The following is a 24,196-nucleotide window of genomic DNA, read 5'->3' on the forward strand; positions in this document are numbered from 1 at the left end:
GGCTGACCACCAGTTTGGTACGAACCACAGGCCTACATACTGGCTGGCGGGTTCTCCGACGTATGCGCTACGGTGTCTCCAGTGCATTTGCGCGGCCAAAATATTTTAGACGAACTGAGGACTACGTCAATGGAAACGAGAGCACCAAGTCGTTCACGCGCACAATACTTCGAGCTTAGGTTTTTCCAGTGTTAAACAATTGTGTGAGCTCAATTGCGGGATATTATGTGATGATAACGATCACCCCTATCACCGCGTACATCAGTGCAGCACACGCATGAAGTACATGCCCCTCGCATGGGACGTCTCCGAACACGCTCGATGAGCGAGACACCAGTCTCTTCATTCGCCACCCTTCCGGTAGAGCTCCAACGACATATTCTATGGTTCCTTGATCCACCACTGATATGTCGGGCTTGGGTAGCCTTTCTTGGTCATACTACTGTTGCTGAAGTCGCTGCTGACCTTATAAAGAACAAACCAGTTGTTGTACGTCAATACTCTCTTTCGGAGTCCTTGAATGACATCAGCTTTTCTTTACTCCGTCAGCTTCCCCCGATTGATGTGGCTGTCCAAGTTAGCTATGGAGAATGGCGTCGCACCGCTTACGAGCTCAACCGTATCCCCAAACTCAAACTGCTTCTGGTACGACTTATCGGCGGCTTTGCCTAGATCAGGGGGTCATTTCGCAGTCTCCGCCATCCTATCGATGACCTAACCCTCAGCTACGCCACCATTTACTCGCACGACATCCCCAAGAGTGTAACGCTGCTCTCAGTAGACCACTGCTGCATACTACATGGAGGACTTTACATGGAATTGACAAACCTCAAGACACTCAAAATTGTTGAGACCATGAACTCATCAAAGATTATGGTTGTGTTGCCACCGCAGGTGGAAGATATTACAATTCTTGATAATGTGCGACCTACACTGTTTGATTTGCCCCAACTCACCGCCGCCAGAGTGAATGATCCCGGAAAGCTTAACTGGCTACATTTGAAAAAGGTGGCCAACACCGGCATCCTCGGATGTTTACACTGGCTCGACTTGGAGAGTATCGATATTAGTATGGAAGGACATCTTGATGATTTCCACTATATCAATTGTCCTAAGCTCACCTCGGTGTTCGTCGATAAAAACCTTGAACTCCACCCTGAAGATTCTCCTGCGTCGGTGCTTTTCACACGGCCGCAAATGGCTCAGCTCACCGAGCTCAGAGTCTATAATTACCGTATCGACGACTTGACTTCATTCGAGCTGCTTCGCGAGGTCTCGTGTTATTTTAATCATTCACTTTGCGAGGACACTCCCCTCCCTCCTCATTTGGTTGAACTTGACATTGATACTCCCTGCCTGATTAGAGGCATTCCTCCTCAATTGGAAATGTTCGACGCTTGTAACACTCTGGAAGACGTTGATTACGACATTGACCTCGCTGCTCCCAACGTGCGGTACTTGACATTACTTGACTATAACGACGTGTCCCTCAATTGTTCCCGTTTGACCAATCTATATTTGAAAACCAGGTGAAGTTTCGTTGGACGCTCCCAACGTGGTGTTTTGCACCCTCATCGATGTTGAGAATCCGTTCCCCATTGAAGATTGCCAATTCTTGCACTCACTCACCTTTGGGTGCGAGACTTGGGAGGAATTGGTGCTTCCTCGTCCCATTGACTTTTTCGAATTGAAGGGAGCAAACTTGCGAGTGGTAGACGTCGAGGCAAGACGGGTACTATTTACTAACACTACGGTCGAAGACTGGGTCTACTCCAGAGCCCGGGTTCGCGTCAAAGCTTACTGGACTCATATCGATCATCAGCTGGTTCTCAATTTCGACACCGTTTCTCTCGACACGCAGTGTTTGGAGACCTCCTTTTGCGGTGTGGAGCAGTTCCCCGATATCGTATTCTTGGAGGTGTGCCAGGGCCATCCCAGATATTACAAAAACCTTATTTACCCCTACGCGTTCGCTTCGTTGACCAAGTTAACCGAACTCAAGATCGTTTCCAAGGAAATTAAGTGCTCAGAAGGAACGCCATTCATCATTCCAGCATCGGTGAGATCGTTGGTGATGATTAATTGTGAGGCGATAAAGCTCTGGCTCCAATTAGAGGACGAAACGGCGCTTGAACACTTGGAAATATGCTACTGGAACGACACCGTATACGGTGAGAAGCTGAAACTGAGACCGGCGCACTTCACCATGGACACGTTGGGGTTGACCCAGATGCCCCCTTCGTACTATTGCCCACGTCTTCAGGGGGCAGTGACCCACTTCAAACGGCCAAGGTTGAAAGTAGACTAAATGATGACCATATGAATTTTGTCGAGTTTATAAGAATGTAATGTAAACAAAAACGAGTTTTATTATTTGACTAGAGGGATCTGAAACGCATCTGAAACAATAACTTTATTTCCAGCATTTGAAAACCATAATATCCTTGACTGCCTGATTCGCGCAGTCTCGACAAATGTTGCGAAGGGCATTCTCGTCCACCGCCAGATGTGCCAATTCTCTCGCCAACAATGCATTGATCCGTGTGGGGCATATCCTTGAGTGTGGTCGCCATCCTGATGCTGATAAGCTCTACGTGTCTCAGATCGATGTCGGTGCTGAGTCGCCTCTTCAAGTGTGTTCAGGGCTTGTGGACTATATGCCCTCAACCGAGCTCCAGGACCGCAAAGTGTGTGTGGTCACCAACTTGAAACCGCTGAAGATGAGAGGGGTGAAGCTGGAAGCGATGCTTTTGGCTGCTGATGCCAATAACCAAGTGGAATTGGTGGACCCGCCTACTACTAGTGGTGTGGGCCAGAGACTCTGGTTTGGTGACGGCGATGAGCCGCCATTGCCGTCGAGAGTGAAACCGAAAGTGTGGCAAGAGATTGCCGAAAAGCTTGGTACTAACGGTGATAAAAAGGTGGTGTTTGATCAATCGCAATTGCTTCGAGATGGGGAAGGAAACCCGTGTACCGTGAAGACTTTGGTCAATGCCTCCGTGCGATAATCACCAATCCGTCTTACTTACATCAATACAAACCTTTATAGATTGATTTATTTGGCTACTAATAACTATCACATCAGTAAGCAATTACAAAAACAGCTACATATGCGATCAAAAGAAATACTATCTACTTGTTTGTTTGGTGATAGTAAATTCTTGTGATAGTCTATGATGAGTCTATGCTGAAAGTTTGTATTTTCTATATATATTTACGCTTAGGCCTTGGTGAATCTCAAGTAGGGCTTGACCTTGTTGAAGTCGCCGAACTTTTCCTTAGCGGCTTCGTCAGACACGGTGGGAGGGATGATGACGTCTTCACCTTCGGTCCAGTTGACAGGGGTGGCAATGCTCTTGGCGTCAGCCTTTTGCAAAGCGTCGACCACTCTCAACACTTCAGCAGTGTTTCTCCCAGTCAGCGCCGGGTAGGTCATGATCAATCTCACCTTCTTGGCGGGGTCAATGACGAACACCAGTCTCACGGTGAACACGGGCTTTTTGGCGATCTGTTGGAAGTCGGCTTCCGTCAACATGTCGTACAAGTACAGCACTTCCAACTTCTCGTCAGCAATGATGGGGAACTCGAACTTGGCCCCATTAGTCACCACTTCCTCGATGTCCTTGATCCACTCCTTGTGCGAGGGGACCCCTTCCGTCAGCAACCCAATCAACTTGACGCCTCTCTTGTCGAACTCAGGCTTCAACTTGGAGAAGGCGCCCAATTCGGTGGTGCACACGGGGGTGAAGTCGGCGGGGTGGGAGAACAAGATGGCCCACTTGTCGCCGATCCAGTTGTGGAAGTTGATTTTCCCCTCGGTGGTGTCGACGTCGAAGTTGGGCGCCTCGGAGCCAAGTCTGATTCTCGGCTGCTTGGCGGCGTCGAACGAGATGAAGCGAGCCAAACGAGGGGCGGCGGCGGGGGTTCTCACACCCGATCTGATCAATTGCTTGAACATAACGATATAAACTGGTGATGCACGGGGGGACAATTGCCTTGGGAAGCCCGCTTACCGTGGCGGGGACAATTCCATGTCACGTGAAATTGCCTCAGCCAGCAGCAGCGTTATGTTTGCCTTCGGAGTTGGTCCGAAGCACCGCGTAAGGTTGTCAACGTGCATTGTGCAGGATGCCCGGCTCCCCCCGCCAGTACACCGCCAGCCAAGCGTGAAAAATTGACCGTTGACAAGCGAATTGGGCTTGTAATGGATGAAAAATCGATTTTAAGTACTCAATGGGTCTAGAGAGTGTGGTTTTTCATCGGTGGCTTAGTAAATGGATGTAGATTTTAAGACTGCGAATTGACCACCAAAGCCCGCACCACGGAGTTTGAGGGTAGCGAACTTAGTAGCCTCTTATTAAAGTCTTTAATGGGAGTCTTTACTATTGCCATATACCATACACACGTTTGTTCGACGGTTTTACAGCTTCTCAAACTTGTCGATGGTTAACTCATGTACACTGTACTCGTAAAGGCGAGGCTTAGCCGATGCTAAAGAAGTAGGTAATTACAGTCCTATTAACTCCTGGATATCATGGATTCAGCATGATCTAATGGTGAAGACCTGGAACCATTGTGCTGGTTTAACCACAGTTATTCGTTCTTTATCGCTTTGCACTAAGTTCTTCTTTCCTTCGACTGTTAGTGAAATTATGCGAAATTGCAAAAAGTTCTTCCCTAAACAAAACGTTCAGTTAATGAATTCAAATAAACAAAATGAATGGATTAAATACATACTGCTGTTAACTATGATGCAAAGTTCAATTTAATGAATGCCAGTTTTAACCTTCTTCCTGCTCCCCAAATTATAATTACCATATTGAAGGGTGTACCTTCTCCAGTACAGGTAAAAGAAATTTGCAAAACGTTGGGAAATCGAAAAACAAAATTAAAATAAGTGATGATTGACGATGCCCAAAGTGCTAGCTTAGTTTGCCAGAAGAAACACGATCCCCAACACGATCAAAAATCAATACCGTCTTATACCCTGTAATTACGCCACCTCAAACACTATACCTCCCCGAAACTACGACTCTTCAAAGTAGCTGCAGACACAGGGGTAAGATAATATTCGCAACCATGCTGCAATTGCATTCTCCTCTCCGTCCACAGGTTCTTTCCACCATGAACCAGCCAATGAAGCTATTTGGCTTCCCCACGCCGATGGAAGCAGGCCTAGCTTGCGTCATCTGGCTCATCGTACTTACGGCTATCGAAGTCGTTGTTTCCAATCCTGATGCCGTCCTCGTGACGATCTATATTAGCGTCCTCGCCTCGTTTAGTGCCAACCGGTCCTTCGCCAATTTGGTGACCGCCATCTGTTGCGTGTTCGTCACCGAGTACCTCTGGGACCACATTTGCCAATTGACTCAAGAATCACTCACCAATGATAACGCTGTTGAAGTTGACAATCTTTCTCCTGAAATACCTCAAACTTCGCAATCTTCGTTTATTAGACGAGCTTATGGGGCGACATTGATATCGTCAATGGTGACCACGGCCTTGATCATCATCTATTTCACGGTGACCATGCTCCTGCTTGAATCCCGCCAAATCGATAATAATCCATGCGTGCTCACCACCCATGATTTCCCTTACCAAACCATCCATAATATTGCCCAGTTAGTATTCTTCAATTACTTGTGCTGGGCTTTAGTAGCCTTATTGGCATTGGTTGCTCAGCTTATCAATTTCGATTGGTCGGCTGCTTTCGTGTGGTTCTTTGACCTCGTATACCAGGTCGAAGAGTTTCTCGCAATCCACGTCTGGAAATTGCTCGAGTTCATCTGGAAACCGTTAAGGTACGTTTCCAAAGCAGTGGCGGCTGTGGTGGTGTGCATAATCAAACTATTCTTAGCCCTTCTTGGTTTGGTATGGGTGATAGTAGTGGTGAGTGCCATTGAAATTGGCCACCTGCTTATCTATGGGTGGCGGTTAGTGGTCTCCGTGGCCCAAACGGTGTGGCTTTATTGCCAAGCAGCAGCGGTACCCATAGTGTTCACTGGTGTCCTCATCTTTGCCATATTGTCCATCTTGTGGAACAGCTTCAAACACACACCGACAACACTTCCCCACTCCCCCTCGCCTTCCCATACTGTCATTGCTTCACTTCTGGAGCGACAATTACATGATGTTGCCACTGCTCTTGAATTGAGACTCGAGATTCAAGAATTGAGAATGACAATTTCTGATTTGGGATCTGCGATCAGAAAAAGAAGCAAATCCAAGCTAACCAACAGCGACACCGCATCACCAAGCCCACCAGCGAAACGAAACCACTTGGAACTGTCACTGGAAAACAGCCTGCCTGACGACACCGCCACTTTAGTCTGCGACGCTCTGCCCAAACCACCAAAATTTGTCACTAATGGCAACAAATTTTACCCCACTCTCCCTCAACTTGACGCTGCTGTTGTCTATATGGTCAACCCGGAAGATGTTGGCGAAACTGACGCCAAACCAGAGTCCCCTGAGCCTAACGGAGGTGAGTCAGAATCACCCCAGGGCAGTCGAGAAATTGCTATTCAAACTGATGATGCCAACCAGGACGAGGAGGAGACATCGCGAGTGGTGATTGCCAGTATCGAGACAGCACTCCAGGAAGAACAGGCCCGCAACCACCGGTTGTACAGCGACAACCAGCTCTTGCACGCGGATTTGCAACAATCCCAAGGCGTCAACGCCCAATTGCACCGCCGGTTGACAGCGTTTGAACAGCAGAACGAGCAGTTAATCACCGACTACGGCATCTTGGAGGAAAAGTTTCACAAATTGCAACTCACTGTGGGCCAACCACACCCAGAAGTGGCTCGGTTAAACGAAGAGAATAACCAATTGCGGGGGTCTCTTACTCAATTGCAACAACGGTTCAACGAAATGAGCAACCTCAACGACCAGGTCATCATCGAAATTAACCAAATGACCGAGGAAAACAACCGGTTGCAACGGGTAAAGCGACAATCGGAGGAGGAAACCGAGCAATTAAAACTCAAGGAGGTCGAGGAAACCAAGGCTGGCATCGACCGTGAAGGCACGGATGCTAATGCAATTGAGTCGGCGGCGGAATTGCTTGAATTTGAACGTGGAAGCATTGCTGCTATTGAAGACGTTGTTCAACAGTCACAACAGTTGACTGAAGAAGCTAAGCTTCAATTGTTTGCGCTTGATTTGGCCATAAAGGAGTCAAATAATAAACTTGACGACAGTATCTCGCAATTGAAGGACACCGACGCCGTTCGCATGAGTCTTGAAGCCGAAGTAGAGGCCAAAGAACATGAACTTAACCGGTTATTGGGTCAAATTGCTGCTCGTGTTGAGCAATTGGAGACGGCCAAGGATAAACTTGATGAATCAAAGCGCCATTTGGACGAAACCAAACCCATTTTAGACCAAGTGAGAACCGCATTCAGTCCCGAAGCTGAGCCTGACGAAGACACCAAAGTTGAAACTGACGCGGAGCCCGAAATGGAGCCTCAACCTGACGTTGAGGACGAAGTGGTGAGTGGCGTTGAGCCTAACGTACAACTTGATGTTTACAGCGATACGTCGGAGCTGGACCTCTATGCTCCCGCACCTACTTCCGCTGTAGTTCCTGCTGCCCCACCGGTGAGCCCGATGGTTGGTACTCCAGGGCTTGGTATCTCTTTTGATGTTCCGCCAGATGCGAAAGAAAACATTGTCAAGGCCAAATCGCCTGAGCTTGGGGCTGCGGTCAAGGCCGATACCCCTGACGTTAGCAGCGTAACCGTGTCTGAGATGCCTTCTCCTGAAATTGGGTCGCCTGACGCAGAAGAGCCAAATCCTGAAACCGACAAGCTCGCCGAAGCTGATAAGCGTGACTCGGAGATTGACGAGCCTGGCAACAGTCCTGACAAGCCCAACCCGCCGTCTTTGAAGACTGAACCCGATCCTGAAGTTGGCATTGTCACCGAGGCTAACAAGCCTAACCTTGAGGTTGGCAATGAAGCGACCAGAGGACCTGCTGAACCTGCCAATAAGGTCGATGCCAAGAAGGTTTCCAAATCCAAGCCGCTCTTGAAGAAACCGTTTGACCCTTACGCTAAGCCGAAGGCTAAAACCAAGCGTAAGTCTCAGGCTAAGACACTGGCGAAAGACAAGGCACAAGGTGACGTTTCGGGTAAACCTCTGCTCAAGCGACAGGACGACAACCAGGAAACGACCGATGACAACCCACAGGATGATGTCCAGGCCATGACTGATGCCAAACCACAGATTGAGGCCAAGCCGGGAAACACCACTGAGACCAAGCCACAAGACACAGTTGATGCTGATGACGCCAAAACTGAGGAAGAAGCCAAACTGAAGGATGATGTCCCCGCCGCTCCCAAGCCGAAGAAAAAGAAAAAGAAGAAGAAGAAGAAGAAGAAGCCAAAAGCGAAAGATGAGAAGCCACCGTTGATAATCAACCCAGATTTCACTATCTTGAACTATCAAGCCGGAGAAACTTCGGAGCCACCGTTGCCTCTCATGCCAATGAAGTTTGGCACGTACCAGCAATTTCAACAGAAGCAGTTTGAGGATTCTCTCAGACTTTGGCGGCAAAACCCAGCTACAGGAGCGGGTCGGATGGCTTTGAATCAACCACAAAGGTTCAGACTGAGAGATTTCATCGCTGAGAGGATCGCCAACGCCAACAATATAAGGTTGGTTGAAGCTCTTGGGATTGACGCTGCATTTGGAGCTCTTGGAGCTGACGCTGCCTTTGGTGCCTTTCGTGAACCACAGGAGTCTTTCCATGGACCACAGGAGTCCCTCCGTGAACCACAGGAGGCCCTCCGTGAACCAGAGGAGTCATTCATCAACTTCTTCGTTGATACGGAACTGTCAGACACAGAGTAGGAGGTTCACGATGGCAATGGGGCAACGGCAACATCAACAACAGCAACTTAGGTTATACCAACAAACTTATTTGTGGGTAAGTAGTGTATAGTTCTCGACAAAACAAACGCCCACAAATGCCAACAAATCACGTCCGGGGAACGATACCAACTGGAAGTATTGCAAATGTAATACCACGTAAAGGATTGGGGACTCAATTTCAGCCCCGTTTAGAGGAATAAGTTCGTGTATAGACGTAAACAATTGTACCGCGCGGTGGAGCGAGAGAGGTCAAAGTATCAATTGCGAGAATTATTGCGAGAAACAACGGAGTATTGATAAACATTCACCAAATTGCCCTAGACTAGCGAACATTAGTACCATTCATCTATCCCAACTTCAACTAGACCCCGATGAAGTGCAGTCAAGCAGACCGCCGTGGTCACCTCCGGGGGATGCGTATGAGTGCATGGCATCAATTACCCATTGTCCTCCCCAGTTAATCCTTCCCATCAACAAACAATTCGCCTAAAATACATCTACAATATGGCTTACTGTATTCGGACCGGGGAGAGACTCGGACTGGGGATGAACGCGGGGCAATTAGGGAGGGGGGTCAAAGCCATAGACCAGCCGCGAGACCGCGCCCATCAATGAGTCATTGCAGTTACTCAAACATCTCATCGTACATCGGTGTACATGGCGTATAAATAAATACCCCAATTCCTGCCTGAAACCTCTTCTAGTCTCTAAGTTTCCTAGTACTATAAATGACGGGTCACCTGAGTGATTCTCATAACCCCACTACTAATATCGGGTGGGGGGTACGGCTACTACCGTACTTGTTCCTGCGAATGACGGCGTCGAAGCGACGCCGAGGCCAGCGGCCCCAGACCCCTCCGGCGACGCCGCCGCTGCGCCAGCCGCAATGGCTCGAGCGCTACTACATCTACCGGGTGCAACTAGGCTTCTATACCAATTTTCTGGTCACGTACGAGGTGGACCGTGAGATTGGCAAACAGGACCTATTCCACGGATTGCTCCATTTGGTGAAACAACAGCCGTGGTACACGCTCCAATTCTTCAACGACAACCCCCAAAACCCCCACAATGGCGACTGGCGGGTGCTGGTGGTCGATAAGATCACTTTCAGCGACAACGTCATTTTCCACGAAGTCGACGAGTTTACCGACGCGGTACTCCAACAATTGAATGATATTGTTATTGGCATGAACAAGCACCAGCCGCTCTGGCGTATCCACGTGTTTACCGATAAAACCCGCCGCACGTGGATCCTGGGGGTGTTCTGCCACCTGGTATTCGACGGGGGGCTGGGCGCAGTGTTTATGGACGAGTTGCTCGAACAGTTAGCCGGCGAATCAAACTGTCTGTGCAATTTAGACCTTGTCTACCACTACGGTAAGGACGGGACGTTTGCCGATGGAGAAATCCCTCCCCCGAGAGAATGCCTCACCAACTTGTATGACCCGACTACCACTGAATGGATCGAGTTCTACGTGGCTGAATGGTGTCGCCAGTACCTCCCCGCCTCCATTCGCCACTGGTTACACTGGTTATGGCACACACTCACTCAATGGTTAAAGGGGTCACCCTCCCCCTATGCGGCTAATTCTCCGGTTTACTATAATCCTAACCACAAATGGGAACCCAAGACGGCTACAAAAGTCCGCAATATCAATTTTCTGCCGGCACAAACGGAGGATATGCTCACCTGGTGTCGCAACCAGGGAGTAACTCTTACTCCCTTTTTAACCGTGGGCATTTGTCAAGCGATGCAATCGTCGTTATTCCACTCGCAATTAGGGTGTAGTATGCTGGCCTATATTGCGTTACAAGGCCGTCGTTACTACCCCGATATGGAAATCAAAGGCGGGTTTGTCTGTGGCCAGGATATCGGCTTAGCTCCGATAACTGATGCTTACGGAGCCATTGGCTACGTTAATCAAGAAATGTGGCAAGGGATTGATTCCCGCAAGCCCTTCCGGCTCACGGGGCTTGTTCGAGAAGTCGATCTTGACCAATTATTTGAAACCCGCTGGAAGGCACCGAAAAAGCTGGTCACCGTATCCAACTTGGGACGTGTCAAGGAACAGCATAATCACTACAGGGTGCTCGATGCGTTCTTTGTTTCGTGTACGGGAGCAACCTATAATACTTGCGCTAATGTCATGAGCACTCTGCGTGGGGGGCTCAACGTCACCTTCTGCTACTACCCCGAATTTGATAATGAAACTGTTAATGAAAGACCGGCGTTGGACGTGTTTGCCGATAATTTGACCGAGTTTTGCACCAAATGGCTCCACACCGTCGACTAATGAGACTAATAATGAGTAATGCTAATATACGATTTTGAGTGAATTTGACGAGTCAAAGACTATAGAGTCTAAGAATAGGAATAGCAGACGTGACCCCACTAGCTACCACCAATTATGGAATGTGAGTATGACTTCATCCTCGGTCGCTTGAAACTGTCTATTGAAAGGGGGGGCAACGAGTTTTTAAGTTCTTTAGGGTATCAAAATAATCAGCGAACCTAGTTTATCAACATATCTTTTTCCCAGAGTTTTTTATCGTTGTTTTATCGTATTTTAAGATCCACCACAAAGCGAGCCTTGATCGATGCTCACTGCGATGAGTACGAATGATGGCTGGCTGTGGCTTATTTTAGAATTAAGGATTAATCTTCGTCATATTCTGGGGTAGCAGTTACATCAGTGCATCGATTTCCCGAGGAATATCGTTGTATTTGAGTATGTTCGTAGAGTAGTATGGCATTCATTAGCCATTGTCGCTCACATATGTACATGACAGTTGCTTCGTTTTCAAGAGGTACTCCGCCACGTCGTCTGGTTCGTAAGTCATTACATTATTTGGTGATCTCAGTGCCTCATTGGGTCAGAGATTGTAGTCCTGGAGTTATCCCGCCAATTGAGCGAGCTTTCGATCCAATAGGGCCAGTGACAGATTAACTGAAGATACCACCGTCAGGTTACGTTCCATCACCCACTCCTGACACTTACGGACGGTGCCCAGCACGTGGAGACACCGCACAATCACCGGGATCGAATCCAAGCGGTCAATCAACGCTAGCGCCGCCACCACCATCTCGAAATGGTCTCGCCCAACCTTAACAATACCCGTACTCGTCTTATTGCTGAAATATTTCACCTGGAGATTGGCAGTACTGCCGCCACCGTAGTCTCCGTAGTGGTCTTGCACCAGCTGTTTAATCTGACGGGCAAGCTGTTTCGCGGTGAAAGTCAGCGGCGACGTCTTGTGCAAGCGAGTAAGCAGTTCTTCATAGTCGCCATAGTCATCGGTGGCTCGGTCAAGCGGGAAGAGGATCTCAAAGAGCACGTAGCGGCTCTTGACCCGGACCATACCTGGCGCGATGAGTGCGGCAACCACCACAAAAAGGGACAGTGGAGGGTGATGAATTCGACAAAGAAAACCAATTAAAAGTCACGAAATTTAAACGTATACAACACCAATAGTCGAACATCATCTATATACAGCTTGATTATCTGTTACATGCTTTTTTTGTGAGTAATTGGTGACATTGTTTATGACAGTGTGGAGCCTCGAGTAAACGCGACTCGCGACCGATATTCCTTGCCAGAAAACAGCATCACTTTCCATCCACGTACCGGACTACGTGTGGCATCTATTACTACCTCCATTGGTCTATTCGACACCACCATTCATTCCTGCATCCATTGGTCTGGTTAACATTCGCTAATTCACTCTGGTCGGGCCATCACCATGCAGCACTTGATCATCGACAACGGGCTGTATGAGATCAAGGCGGGGTTTCTGAGTGCCGATACCCCTCTCAAAGTGCAAAACACCGTGGCCAAAACCCGTGACGGTGTCATCTATGTGGGTAATGACTTCCTTACCAATAATAATAACTACCTGGGAATCATGCTTAAACGACCGTTTTCTCAAGGCCATTTGACGCTGTGGGAGACGGAGAAACCAGTTTGGGATTATACATTACAGAAGCTTGGTGGTGCTGATAAAAAGGGCGTTGATCCGTCGCAAACACACCTTATATTGACGGAGCCACCGTTTCAACTTCCACAGCTCTCAATCAATACCGACCAGATTGTATTTGAAGAGTATGGGTTTAATGAGTATTTCCGGTGTATCCCACCGCTTTTGGTGCCGTGGGTAGCTGAAGCAAACGATTTCTACTTAGTGGTGGATAGTGGCCACGACGCCACCTGGGTGGTGCCGATGATCTACCAAAGTGTCCACTGGGAAGGGGTACGCAAATTACCGGTGGGGGGTAAGCTATTAGCGGGATTACTAGCTGAAACAATCAGTTTCCGCCACTATGACGTCAGTGAGGAACCAGTGCTTGTCAATACCATCAAAGAGCAAACATGTTTTATCGCTCCTGAAGGTAAATTCCAGGACTACCTAAAGAACAAACTGAAATACGAGTGTGAATTTATCCTCCCTGATTTTAAAACGACCACTACCGGCTATGTCCGTACTCCCAAGACGAAAATCACCGCTGATACCCAAATCTTAAAGCTTTACGACGAACGATTCACCGTACCGGAACTGTACTACCACCCAGAGATAATATTCGATAACCACCGAGCTACGGCTCACCTGGCTCTACTCCAACAAACCCCGTTTAAAAACCTCGCTGATTTAATTGTCGAAGCAGTAATGGCTCTGCCTAAAGTCACCAGGCCAATGCTTGTGGCCAATATCTGTATTGTCGGTGGTCTGACAAAATTCCCCGGGTTTGATGCTCGGTTGAAAGCTGAGCTCGAGAAGGAATTACCCCAACAATGGCACCTACAGTTTAGGGACGTCGAAGATACTGGTCGTGAGGAAGTAGCGTGGGTTGGTGGAGCTAACTTAGCCGATAGCGATGTCCTCGATAAAGTGCTGATTCTGAAAAAGGAGTACTTTGAGCACGGGCTGAACTGGTGCCAGAAACAGTTTGGGTTTAAGAACTTGACCTAAAATATAATTGTAATAGTAGTAATATAATACACACGTCACACCACTTGGATTAAGTGGTTGTAGGTGAGGTAGCGGCTGAAGAGAAGCCACCCGTAGCGGAACCACACCATCTGCGAGTAGTGGCCGTACATCATCGCCCCGTAGGCGGCGGCGACGGCGTTGATGTCGCTATAGAATCTCATCTCCCCACTCAGCGACGGGTAGAACAGGATGTTGATGTTGATGCCAAACACCTGGTGCACTAGGCGAGTGACATAGTTGACAAATAGCTCCACCAGCGTTATGAGGGTAAACGAGTACTTGTCGATGAAATTGAGCGATTTGAGCTTGAACAACGTGTTCTTGGTGCGTTTGACCAACTTGACGGCACCGTGGTACAAACTGATGTGGTTGGGGTGGCCCAGCACCCCGTGGTCGTCAAAGGTGATGATGACGCTATCGCGACTAACAAACGGCTTTAAAGCATCGGCAACGGCGTCGGCGTCCCAGGTGACGTTCATGCCGTCGACAAAGTCAAGGATCGCCACATCGTCGACGCCCAACATCTTTGCCAGCCGCTCGAGCTCTTGTCTTCTTATTGCGCCGAGACCATCAGCGTCGCCATCACTGAAGCACACGATCAGAAGATGGTTATGGTGCTGAGGCTTAGCAAGCTCCAATACCAGGGGCAGGAAAAACATCACTTCGTCGTCCGGGTGGGCGATCACGTACACGACTTTGGCGTCGTGTAACACGTTCGACAGGAGCAGGTAGTCGGCGACGGTGCCGACGGGGTTGTCCGCTTGCCGGGCAAGCAATTGCGGGACACTGGTGGTGAGCAACACCCACACCAAGAACGCCAGCGCGAGCCCCCGCAACGCCACCGTGAACAACATGGCTGTGGTGGTGGTGGTGGTACCGTTGAACGCGACTCCCACCCGGTGCGCGGGCAACCAGGAGGTGGAGGTGACAATAAGAAGGAGAGTTAGTGAGTAAAATATTAAATATAGGTCCTTTAAAACAATGATTTATTGATAATTAGTCTGAAACTCGTGATCGCCACTTATTTTTAATGTTGTCTTAGAGAGGCCTCAGTACCATCATACAAATAAGGTATAATGTCATTGATTTTATTATAGACCATTCTTATGACCATTGAATATGATTTATCTTTCTTTCTTAACGGTTCTAGTGTCTCTATTTGTTTGATAGGTAGGTCAGCTATTGTAACTTTTTAGTAGCTTACCATCAACATCTGGAAGTAGAGTATCTTGAGACTACAGGTACACGTACTTCCATAGCTGACTATGGTCCTAATCTACACTTGCTTTAGATCATAAATCATCATTTACTAGTCACTGGGTTCTCGTCATGAAAGTGTAACCAGTATTCCACACCAAGTCAAACTTGGTCGTATCCGTGATCCCCAATTGGTTTAAATCATCGGCAAATTGTTTCAACACATCCTCCCCTTTACCAGTTTCCGCTTCAAAGTTGTGGTACCCCAGATACGTCCGGATATAGTTGAACAAGTCATCCACCACCACTCCCTCGCGAGTCATCACCATATCCTTATCCGTAGGTTCCCTTTCCTCAGCTTCATAGATGTGTTGTTCAACGTTAGTAAACTCTTTAGGGGAAATACCTTGGTTAACATCACGACACATATTAGCCAAAATTGACCGTCCCGGTTGTTCCCAATGGGGACCAATAGTGTCTTCACCATACACGTAGCGGTGGTATAAAGCGTTAGCTTTATCAGCATTAGCCACACCTTTAATCACGGGATCGACATAGTAATAATAAGCCAATACTCCTCCCGGAGACAACGCTTGGTACGCTTGGTGGAAGAACTTAGCCGTATCAAACCAGTGGATCGCCTGAGCCACCGTAATCAAATCAACATTATTATCGTTCCAGTCACTGACATTAGCCACTTGAAACGAGATTCTGGCAGCATCACTGGGGGAGAGTTTTTCATGTTTTATCGTATTGGCTCTCTCCACCATTACCGCCAGCAAATCAGTACCGATCACCCGGTCACTCAATTCAAGAAGAGGGTACAGCGATACACCCGTGCCGCAACCAATATCGACGGCTTTATTCACTTTATGGCCGATGTACTGCGATAACAACTGGTAGAACTGAGGCGGGTAGTGCGGGCGAAACTGGCTGTATTTCGTCGCCAGGTACGCTGATTTGGAAAACGTCGACATAGGCTTGTTAGGTATTCAATTGGAGGTGATAAGGTCTGGTGGTTGCAATTTAAATAGTTGCCTTGATGTCGGAGCCGAGCCCCTCTCTCATATGCTTCGGAGCCGCACTTCGGAGTGGATGCGAGATGTGGGGGCGTCCGAGGCTGTCACGATGATTAACCTCCGAAGCGATGATACAAACGAGGGGAAAAATTCCAGATAATGGCACCGGAGCCGACCTCGGAACCTTTACTACATCATCAAACATCAATCAAACACTATAATCAGCGGTTAGTACTATTCAAACAATTCACTTTGCAAAGACGTGTGGTTCTTCCTCGGCATTGAGTGGTGGATGACACGCTGCAGTGATGCAACTTTCCAAAATAATTGGGTAAATAGCGACATTGACGACACTACCGAGGAGATTGTATACATTCAGTTGACGTTGTAAATCATGTTCGGAGGTTAACCACCATTGCATATGTATTTACGAGTTATTAGCGCAATCACTGTCTGTTGATTCATTTCCACAACCTCTAATATATGGGGTCAGAGCAAAATCTAATGTTGATTGTTAAAGCTGGACGGTGCTGGAATGCTTCCACTGTTCGCTGAAAGTTCATACTTTTCTTATTCTCAATTGATGCCGATTGAACTTCATTGTTGAGGAATTCATGAGTATGGATCGATCTGTCATTTACTCTTGGGAGAACATGCCGTGGGAGGTGTCAAACCCCGTCCAGTCATCTAATACCGGAACGAGCCCAAATGAGCCATCGGCACCAAACTCGTTCTTAATGAATTGAGGGTTCTTCAGCGTATTATACGGGTCAAACGCAAGGATGGCATCAAGGTCATCGAAATCAGGAGTGAACGGACGCAGCAGATTAGACGTATTGGCCATGCCATTGGTACACGCTTGAGGTACCACCACCAGGGTGGTATGAGACGACGACGCCGATGACGTCGATGCAGGATCGTAGCTGGCTTCTCTGGCAGCTACGGCGGACGATTTGACGGAAATCGGTCGCTTTTTGTGTTTATCGATGTTCACCCCCAATATTGAGAGCACAGCGTATTCAAGCAATTTGAGTGCTTCACGAGTCAAATTACCCAATACGTAGTCGCCACTATGACTCTCAGCAAGGCCTAAAAGCGTATCCAATAAAAGCTGTTTGGCGTGGACATATAACGGTCCTCCTTTAGTATAATCAAGCAGCCCCTTGGCAACGATAAGGGCGAATCTCGCTTGTTCCTGAGCGATATTTAACGGTAAAGGGAGTAATGGCAGTTCGGCATTTTTGACAAACAGGTTAAGCACTTCCAATATTTGGATCAGCAGTTGTTGTACCATCAGTCCCAGCAGCAGTACTGAGTGAGCACCCACATCTCCCTTTGTAAGCTTTTCCTTTTGTGATAACCCCACGTCATGATGAGCGCCATACTTTGAGAGGATCGGTAAGTAGATGAGGATTTTCGCGTGGAAGTAGACGTAGATCAACGTGAGTTGAGGTACCAGGTACTGACGCCAGATCAGGTCGGCATTCAGCAGCAGGCCTGAGTCCTTTACGGAAAAGCCATTAATATCAACGTTGAACCTAAGTTCTGGGGCCAAATCACGTCTCCACCCTTCTAATAGACGATCACGTTCGACGGCGTGAGCCTGAGTATGGGCGTGGTCATCACGAGAAAAAATGACATCTAATATTGTCCCCAACACTTTACAGTACAGCATAAACGCGTGGGCCAATTTCAGCACTTTCCCGACGATGGGGAGTCGGGTATTGTTAATCACCAAGATACTAACGTTATTGCCTTCATCGTTATTGGTAAATGGCATTGCACACTCAATTTCAAAGTCCTTTAATAAGCGAGGAACCCCCAAATTGAGGGAGGCGTAGATATCGAGACAGTAGACACACCAGAACAAGATCCGTCTCTCGGCTTGCATATCGTCACCAGCACTACCGGTTATCCCCAATACGGCAGCGGGACACCGGTGGAGGCGCAACTGTTGAGCCATAGTGATTACTCGGCCTCTAAGCTCATAGCAGGTAGCAATATCTCCCACCACCAAGAAGTACTGGAGAGCAAGGGCAAGCACTTGGAGCAGCAGCATCAGACAGTGAGCCGTGACGACACAATTAGGCTTTATGAATTCTCTGATTAGGTCATCATAATGGCTTAAACTGGCTAAATTAGTGCGTGTCAGCATCAGCGCTAATGCCACCACAAGTACCATAAGCGCACCAAATTTCTCAATAGAATCATAGCCATCACTGGATGAAGTGGGACACCGTCCAGTCTCTAAGATCAGCGTAAGCACGGCGTAATTAGGACCAAACTTCGCCTCAGTAACGATCGGTAAGTGCCAATGTTGGAAGTACAACGTTGTAAGACGATCAAGTTCCACTTTAGGCGGTAAATCAAGTCCGTAGATGAACTGTACCGCTTCCAAATCGTCCAATTTAACGATATTTCGGTTCATTACGAGGGGCAGCGGGTGTTGTTTGGGCGCTCTGGGAGGTGGCGCAAGTTTCAACAGAGCAAGACAATTAGCCGCCAACACTGCTGGTTTCAGCAGGTAGCCATATTGTTGACAAATACGAGCAAGCAACTGAGGAATAAATAGCGTTTCTTCAGTCAGACGTGGGCTCAGAATCGCGACCAACTGAGTTAATTGCATTGTCCTCTGTTGTTGGCTCAGTTCATGGTACCGGTTCATATTAGCGATGGCGGTAGCGGCGGCGAATGCTCTCGGAGCAATACCAAAATCATCAGCATCATCACTCACTTGTAAGTCGTGTAATGACCCAGCAATCAGGCCAGTTATAGAGGGCGCTTGGTCGTATACGGAACCAGCTAACAGGACGGGTCGGTCGTGAGCTAGCGGATTGGCACAGCCACAGGGACATCTCGTGTCGTCGAGCTGGGCTAAGTTATCTTTAGTTAATTGCGCTTCAGGGGCGGGCAGCGGGTCGAAATCGACCGAGGGGGTGGCGAGCTCAAGTTGTTCGTCTCTGACGTCGAGCATCGCTGCTAGCTTTTTGTTTTCCGCTTCGAGTTGCCGGATTCTCTCTTCGAGGGTTTCAGTGTACCCTTTTGGGAACGCTCGTCGCAGGAGCTTATCCAGCACGATACACTCTAGTCCCACGGTAACGCACTGGGAACAGGGGTTGCGGCCGTCGCAGCGGGTCTTCTTGGCTCGACACCGGTCACACGCCTGGGCCACTCTCAGCAGGGGGCCCAGCGAGATCGTCTTCTTATTTGTGAGAAGCTTCTTCATCGAAAGATTTCAGACTGCGTTTCAGACTGTGTTTCAGACTGTGTTTCAGGACTTGTTTCAAGTTGAGATGATGTTTTGGGTGGTTGTTGGATGAAGTTGATGTTGGATGGAGTGGTAGTGTTGCTGAAATTTTTGGTAGCGGGTGAACGGGGGTGGGGGCGATGGATGAGGTCCGGGGCAAACGGTGCGGAACCGGCGACCACCACGAATTGTGGAGATCGCGTGCGCCAAATGCCGAGGAAGATGCCGGGGCAAATCTAAGGGTGTAAAGGGTTTTACGAGAATACAGGATAGGATATTGAAAGGATGGAGATAACGGCTATTGCTTCAGATTATCAGAATTGTTAGTACTTTGTTTTGTTGGTGACTCATGGGTATGACTCACTAAGACGCTAACGTCCCCACAGACAGATTTTTTCTCATGGGTCACATGAGGACAACTGCGCAGCGCAGTCAAAGGTAGTGCGCGTGCCATCGGATCAGCGGCAGCGATCACCGCGAGAGATGGCATTAAGGCATTGTCGACGGCTAGCCACATGAGAGTGACACGAGCCACCGCTAAGAGGGCAGTCACGGCTACCAATACCACTACTATTGTTACCAAAAGGATAAGGAGAGCTAGTACTGAAAATGAGACCTCGGCCAAGCCCATTACTGTGAAACAAGAGTCTAATGATACGCGTCTGACCACTACTATCAAAACTGAAGAAATATCCAATACAAGTGAACCGATAACTGTGAAACAAGAGTTTGATAATGTTTCAGTTATCAAACAAGAGATCACGGATCAATTTGAAGCGAAACAAGAGACTAATGATACTATACCAATTAAGCAAGAATCTATGGTTAAAGACGAGTCCACGGTTAAACAGGAACCCCCAGTGAAAGAAGACTTCACCACTACTTCTTCTACCAGTTTCCCCCTGTTTGATTCGATGAAAACCACTGAAACATGCTCGCCAAAGCTTATTGACCAATATAACAAAATCGTCAGTGTACGCAATCAGATCGTTGCTCCCGTGGATACGATGGGGTGTGAGCGGATCCCGTATACGGTCGACCCTACGCTGGCTCCCAAAATGTTCCGGTTCCAACTATTAGTGCTGCTCATGTTATCATCGCAAACTAAAGATGAAGTGACTCACGCTGCAGTGGCAACAATGCACCAACACTTCCCTCGGGGGCTTTGTCTTGAATCGATCCTTGAAGCGCTGGAAGCTGAGATCGATACGCTCATAGGGAAAGTGGGTTTCCATCGTCGTAAGGCAAATTACTTGAAGAGGTCAGCAGAGATTTTGAGGAGTGAACACAATGGGGATATCCCCAAACTGATTGAGGAGATTGTTAAATTACCTGGCGTGGGACCGAAAATGGGTTATCTTCTCTTACAAGCAGGCTGGGACATTTCTAGTGGTATTGGTGTTGATGTTCATCTTCATCGTATTGCTAACTTATTAGGCTGGGTTTCACTGAAAACTCCTGAAGCCACGAGACAACAACTTGAACAAGTGATTCCTGAAGCTTATTGGAAACAAATCAACCCATTGGTGGTAGGGTTTGGCCAAACGGTGTGTTTACCCGTGGCTGCTAATTGTGACATATGTCCTTTACTGAGTACCTGTCGTGGTGTCAACCGAAAGCTTTTGAAGCAACCACGAACCGAAGCCCGTAAGTTGAAGCTACTAAGCCTGAGAGGTGACATTAGTCGTCTCATCGACTGGTAATATTTACGAGTTTATATGATACCCTCATTTGATTGAACTACTGACTCACGTGACTCAACCCATTATCAATATCATCAGTAATTAATCTCAAAGCACAATTATAATTCCTTTTCATAGAAGACTAGCGGTGCTTAAAATAGTACTACCTATTTCCCTGCACAATGTCACGTTGCCATTTACGCGTAGTAAGGAACGATGCGTCGCCACCGCGGATCCTACGCTAACAGGGTGAGACAACACCGGCCTAGAACTTTGTAGAATTGATAGCACATTACTAGTTAATTATACCAATTCTTCATTGTAGTTAATTTTCTGTTTCCTTTTTGTGTTTCATTTATCGGCTTTAGTAAACATCCGCTTGCATCGCTAAACTATCGTGACTCGCCCCGCGATTGTCTGTGATCACGTCCCGCGCGTCGCCACGTATCGCCACCGCGTCCCCCACGACAACCTTAGCCATTCACTAACAACGTCAATCTCTCTTTCTCGTCTTATCGGTCAAGGCTTAGCTGTTAGATAACGGGATTATTGCCCTGTTTAATCGCTATCTGGGGCCCCCTGGTAGCGCTTAGGGATCGGCCCAGGGCCACCAACGGGGCAACCGCCAGCGCGCGAAAAATTCCTACGGCAACCCATCCACGCCTCTCTATGAACCTCAACACCAAGTATGGGCCTACGCCGACGCTACAGGCCCAGCAGATACTTCTCCAGCAGCTACAGGGCCAGGGAGGGGAGTACGATGTCTACCAGGGTCCCCAGCAGCCGCCGGGAGTCCAGCAGCGCCCGCAACAGCAGTTTATGCCCATGCAACAACAACAACCTCAAACCCAGCAACTGCAACAGCAAATGCGCCCGCCCCTGTTCTACCGGATCACTGTCGACAACCCCCAGCTGGTGTATTGGCAGCACCAGCAGCAGTTGGCCAACATCTCGCGCAACAACAACATCCCCCACTACTACGCCCGCCAGTTCGCCCTGAACTCAAGGAAAAAGAATAACCCTTACCAGGATAAACTGGTGCTGCTTGTCGACGCCACCAAGCTGGCGGTGAACGCGTTGGACGAGCAGGACGACGCCAGTAATGTCCTGCTGGCGCCGGCGGCGCTTTTACAACATAAGAAGCTGGTGGAGGCCGATGAGGAGCAGCGAATGCGACAAAAGAACGACGGGCCCCAGTTATGGTGTCAGCTTGACCTCAGTGGCCAGGGTTTGGTCAATTTGCTGCCGAAGTTGTTCCACTATAACTTCTTGGAGCTGTTATACTTGAATAACAATAAGTTGACGGTGGTGCCCGCGGCGATTAAGAAGCTTAAAAGCTTACGGGTGCTTGACCTCTCGCATAACCGGTTGACGGAAGTGCCTCCTGAGTTGGGGTTGTGCTTTAATTTGCGGTACTTGTACCTTTTTGATAACCAGATCAAGACATTACCTAACGAGTTTGGTAACTTAATCGAACTTTTATTCTTAGGGGTGGAAGGCAACCCCTTAGACCCCAAGTTCGCCAATATCCTCGCCGAACACGGCACCAAGGACTTGATACAGTTTTTGCGTGATCAACGGCCCAACTTCGGCCCGCCGACGCCGCGGCAGTGGTACGTGCTTGAGGACGAGGAAGTTGTGGACCCGCTGTCGGCCCCGACCAAATACCAGGGCGAGCCGTCGCTGGAGAGCCCCGACACGTTCACGATGACGCTGTACAACACGTTGTGCCAGCACTACGCCACGCCCAAGATGTACAAGTACACGCCGCTGTGGGCGCTCAACTGGGAGTTCCGCCGCAACCAGCTTAAGGAAGAGGTGTTGCGGTTGGGGCTGGACTTGTTGTGCATGCAAGAAGTCGAGGCTCGCACCTACACCGAGTTCTGGGTGCCGTTGATGCGCGACTTGGGCTACCTGGGGGTGTTTTTCAACAAGACGCGGCTGAAGACCATGAGTGAACAGGATTCGAAAAAGGTTGACGGCTGCGCCACGTTTTTCCGCACCTCTAAGTTCTCGTTGCTCTCGAAGCAGAACTTTGAGTACAACCTGGTGTGCATGGGGCTGGAGAAGTACAAGAAGACTAAGGACTTGTTCAACCGGTTCATGAACAAGGACAACATCGCCCTCATAACCCAGTTGCAGCACGAGCCCCTGGGGGAAAAGCTTGTCGTGGTCAACACCCACTTGCACTGGGACCCGGCGTTCAACGACGTCAAGGCGTTGCAAGTCGGGGTGTTGCTCGAAGAGTTACAAGGGATTTTGAAGAAGTTCTCCCACAGCGACGACATCCGCACGGCTCCGGTGATCGTGTGTGGCGACTTCAACTCGGTGCGCGACCTGGCGGTGTACCAGCTCTTCAGTACCGGCGGCGTCACCAAGCACGAGGACTTGGACGGGCGGGACTACGGCAAGTTCACCGAGGAAGGGTTCCGCCATCCGTTCAAGCTCAAGCTGGCCTATGGGTGCATTGGCGAGTTGCCGTTTACCAATTTCAGTCCCGGTTTCACCGATGTCATCGACTACATCTGGTACCTGACCCCCACCCTCCAAGTGGAAGGACTCTTGGGCAAAGTCGACGAGGACTACGTGCTGCGGTGCATAGGCTTCCCCAACAGCGACTTCCCCTCCGATCACATCCCGTTGGTGGCCAAGTTCAAGCTCAAGCGGCCGTCGTCGCAGAAGCGGCCCGACTTCAAACCAGACTTCAAAAGTCTGCGCAAGACCTGACGACCCTCTGTATATTAGTGTATTATGACTTTAGACAGTCAGCATAAACGATACGTAACATCACGCGTAGCCGTACTATTGTTGATTGCCTATCCCCCGGTATATAATGGATAAAAGCTATTGTTAAGTTGAGCCTTATCAAAGCTGACACCTTTCATTTCACCATCACCAAAATTTGGGTTATTTTGATGTAGTGTTCGTATCGGCACGGGAGCTCGGAATAATTCTCGCAATTTCACTTAGAGGTCTGAGTCCAACTACATTTGAGTACTCGAGGATCAAGCTCACCTTACTTGCTCACGCGTCCTCGTAAACCATTACCAAACCATTCATTTCTCAGTTGGTCCTAACGATGTGTTCGATGACTAATATCTTTGTCTGTGGTAGCCATGTGGGCCTGAGGCGCCTTACTAAAAACAGAGAGAGGCGCGCGGCACCCTGAAGTCCGGCCCGCCTGT

General features: G+C 48.7%; 12 protein-coding genes across 12 annotated transcripts; 7 read left to right on the top strand and 5 right to left on the bottom strand. All coding sequences in view use genetic code 12, as the record gives it.

Annotated features, from left to right (window-relative positions):
* Positions 1-855: 855 nt before the first annotated feature.
* DIURU_000313 (uncharacterized protein) lies at positions 856-2,308 on the top strand (the record flags this gene model as incomplete). The annotated part of the gene is made up of 2 exons (XM_034155858.1): positions 856-1,399; positions 1,530-2,308. The coding sequence occupies 2 exons, from the start codon at positions 856-858 to the stop codon at positions 2,306-2,308; spliced, it is 1,323 nt and encodes a 440-aa protein (XP_034014835.1).
* Positions 2,309-2,474: 166 nt separating this feature from the next.
* Positions 2,475-3,008, top strand: DIURU_000314 (uncharacterized protein; the record flags this gene model as incomplete). The annotated part of the gene is made up of 1 exon (XM_034155869.1): positions 2,475-3,008. The coding sequence occupies one exon, from the start codon at positions 2,475-2,477 to the stop codon at positions 3,006-3,008; it is 534 nt and encodes a 177-aa protein (XP_034014836.1).
* Positions 3,009-3,220: 212 nt separating this feature from the next.
* DIURU_000315 (peroxiredoxin) lies at positions 3,221-3,958 on the bottom strand (the record flags this gene model as incomplete). Its single annotated transcript, XM_034155880.1, has 1 exon — positions 3,221-3,958. The coding sequence occupies one exon, from the start codon at positions 3,956-3,958 to the stop codon at positions 3,221-3,223; it is 738 nt and encodes a 245-aa protein (XP_034014837.1).
* Positions 3,959-5,124: 1,166 nt separating this feature from the next.
* On the top strand, positions 5,125-8,859 carry DIURU_000316 (uncharacterized protein; the record flags this gene model as incomplete). The annotated part of the gene is made up of 1 exon (XM_034155891.1): positions 5,125-8,859. The coding sequence occupies one exon, from the start codon at positions 5,125-5,127 to the stop codon at positions 8,857-8,859; it is 3,735 nt and encodes a 1,244-aa protein (XP_034014838.1).
* Positions 8,860-9,692: 833 nt separating this feature from the next.
* DIURU_000317 (alcohol O-acetyltransferase) lies at positions 9,693-11,174 on the top strand (the record flags this gene model as incomplete). Its single annotated transcript, XM_034155902.1, has 1 exon — positions 9,693-11,174. The coding sequence occupies one exon, from the start codon at positions 9,693-9,695 to the stop codon at positions 11,172-11,174; it is 1,482 nt and encodes a 493-aa protein (XP_034014839.1).
* Positions 11,175-11,775: 601 nt separating this feature from the next.
* On the bottom strand, positions 11,776-12,240 carry DIURU_000318 (RNA-binding protein; the record flags this gene model as incomplete). The annotated part of the gene is made up of 1 exon (XM_034155913.1): positions 11,776-12,240. The coding sequence occupies one exon, from the start codon at positions 12,238-12,240 to the stop codon at positions 11,776-11,778; it is 465 nt and encodes a 154-aa protein (XP_034014840.1).
* A 381-nt stretch (positions 12,241-12,621) lies between these two features.
* DIURU_000319 (uncharacterized protein) lies at positions 12,622-13,845 on the top strand (the record flags this gene model as incomplete). The annotated part of the gene is made up of 1 exon (XM_034155924.1): positions 12,622-13,845. One exon carries the CDS (start codon positions 12,622-12,624, stop codon positions 13,843-13,845), a length of 1,224 nt encoding a protein of 407 aa, XP_034014841.1.
* Positions 13,846-13,880: 35 nt separating this feature from the next.
* On the bottom strand, positions 13,881-14,720 carry DIURU_000320 (N-acetylglucosaminylphosphatidylinositol deacetylase; the record flags this gene model as incomplete). Its single annotated transcript, XM_034155936.1, has 1 exon — positions 13,881-14,720. One exon carries the CDS (start codon positions 14,718-14,720, stop codon positions 13,881-13,883), a length of 840 nt encoding a protein of 279 aa, XP_034014842.1.
* A 459-nt stretch (positions 14,721-15,179) lies between these two features.
* On the bottom strand, positions 15,180-16,040 carry DIURU_000321 (uncharacterized protein; the record flags this gene model as incomplete). Its single annotated transcript, XM_034155947.1, has 1 exon — positions 15,180-16,040. One exon carries the CDS (start codon positions 16,038-16,040, stop codon positions 15,180-15,182), a length of 861 nt encoding a protein of 286 aa, XP_034014843.1.
* A 679-nt stretch (positions 16,041-16,719) lies between these two features.
* On the bottom strand, positions 16,720-19,308 carry CAT8 (DNA-binding transcription factor; the record flags this gene model as incomplete). Its single annotated transcript, XM_034155958.1, has 1 exon — positions 16,720-19,308. One exon carries the CDS (start codon positions 19,306-19,308, stop codon positions 16,720-16,722), a length of 2,589 nt encoding a protein of 862 aa, XP_034014844.1.
* Positions 19,309-19,844: 536 nt separating this feature from the next.
* Positions 19,845-21,032, top strand: NTG1 (bifunctional N-glycosylase/AP lyase; the record flags this gene model as incomplete). The annotated part of the gene is made up of 1 exon (XM_034155969.1): positions 19,845-21,032. The coding sequence occupies one exon, from the start codon at positions 19,845-19,847 to the stop codon at positions 21,030-21,032; it is 1,188 nt and encodes a 395-aa protein (XP_034014845.1).
* Positions 21,033-21,680: 648 nt separating this feature from the next.
* On the top strand, positions 21,681-23,738 carry CCR4 (CCR4-NOT core exoribonuclease subunit; the record flags this gene model as incomplete). Its single annotated transcript, XM_034155980.1, has 1 exon — positions 21,681-23,738. One exon carries the CDS (start codon positions 21,681-21,683, stop codon positions 23,736-23,738), a length of 2,058 nt encoding a protein of 685 aa, XP_034014846.1.
* Positions 23,739-24,196: the final 458 nt, after the last annotated feature.

The sequence above is a fragment of the Diutina rugosa genome (genome assembly GCF_008704595.1).
Source record: "Diutina rugosa strain CBS 613 chromosome Unknown scaffold23_size180195, whole genome shotgun sequence".
Classification (NCBI taxonomy): domain Eukaryota; kingdom Fungi; phylum Ascomycota; class Pichiomycetes; order Serinales; family Debaryomycetaceae; genus Diutina; species Diutina rugosa.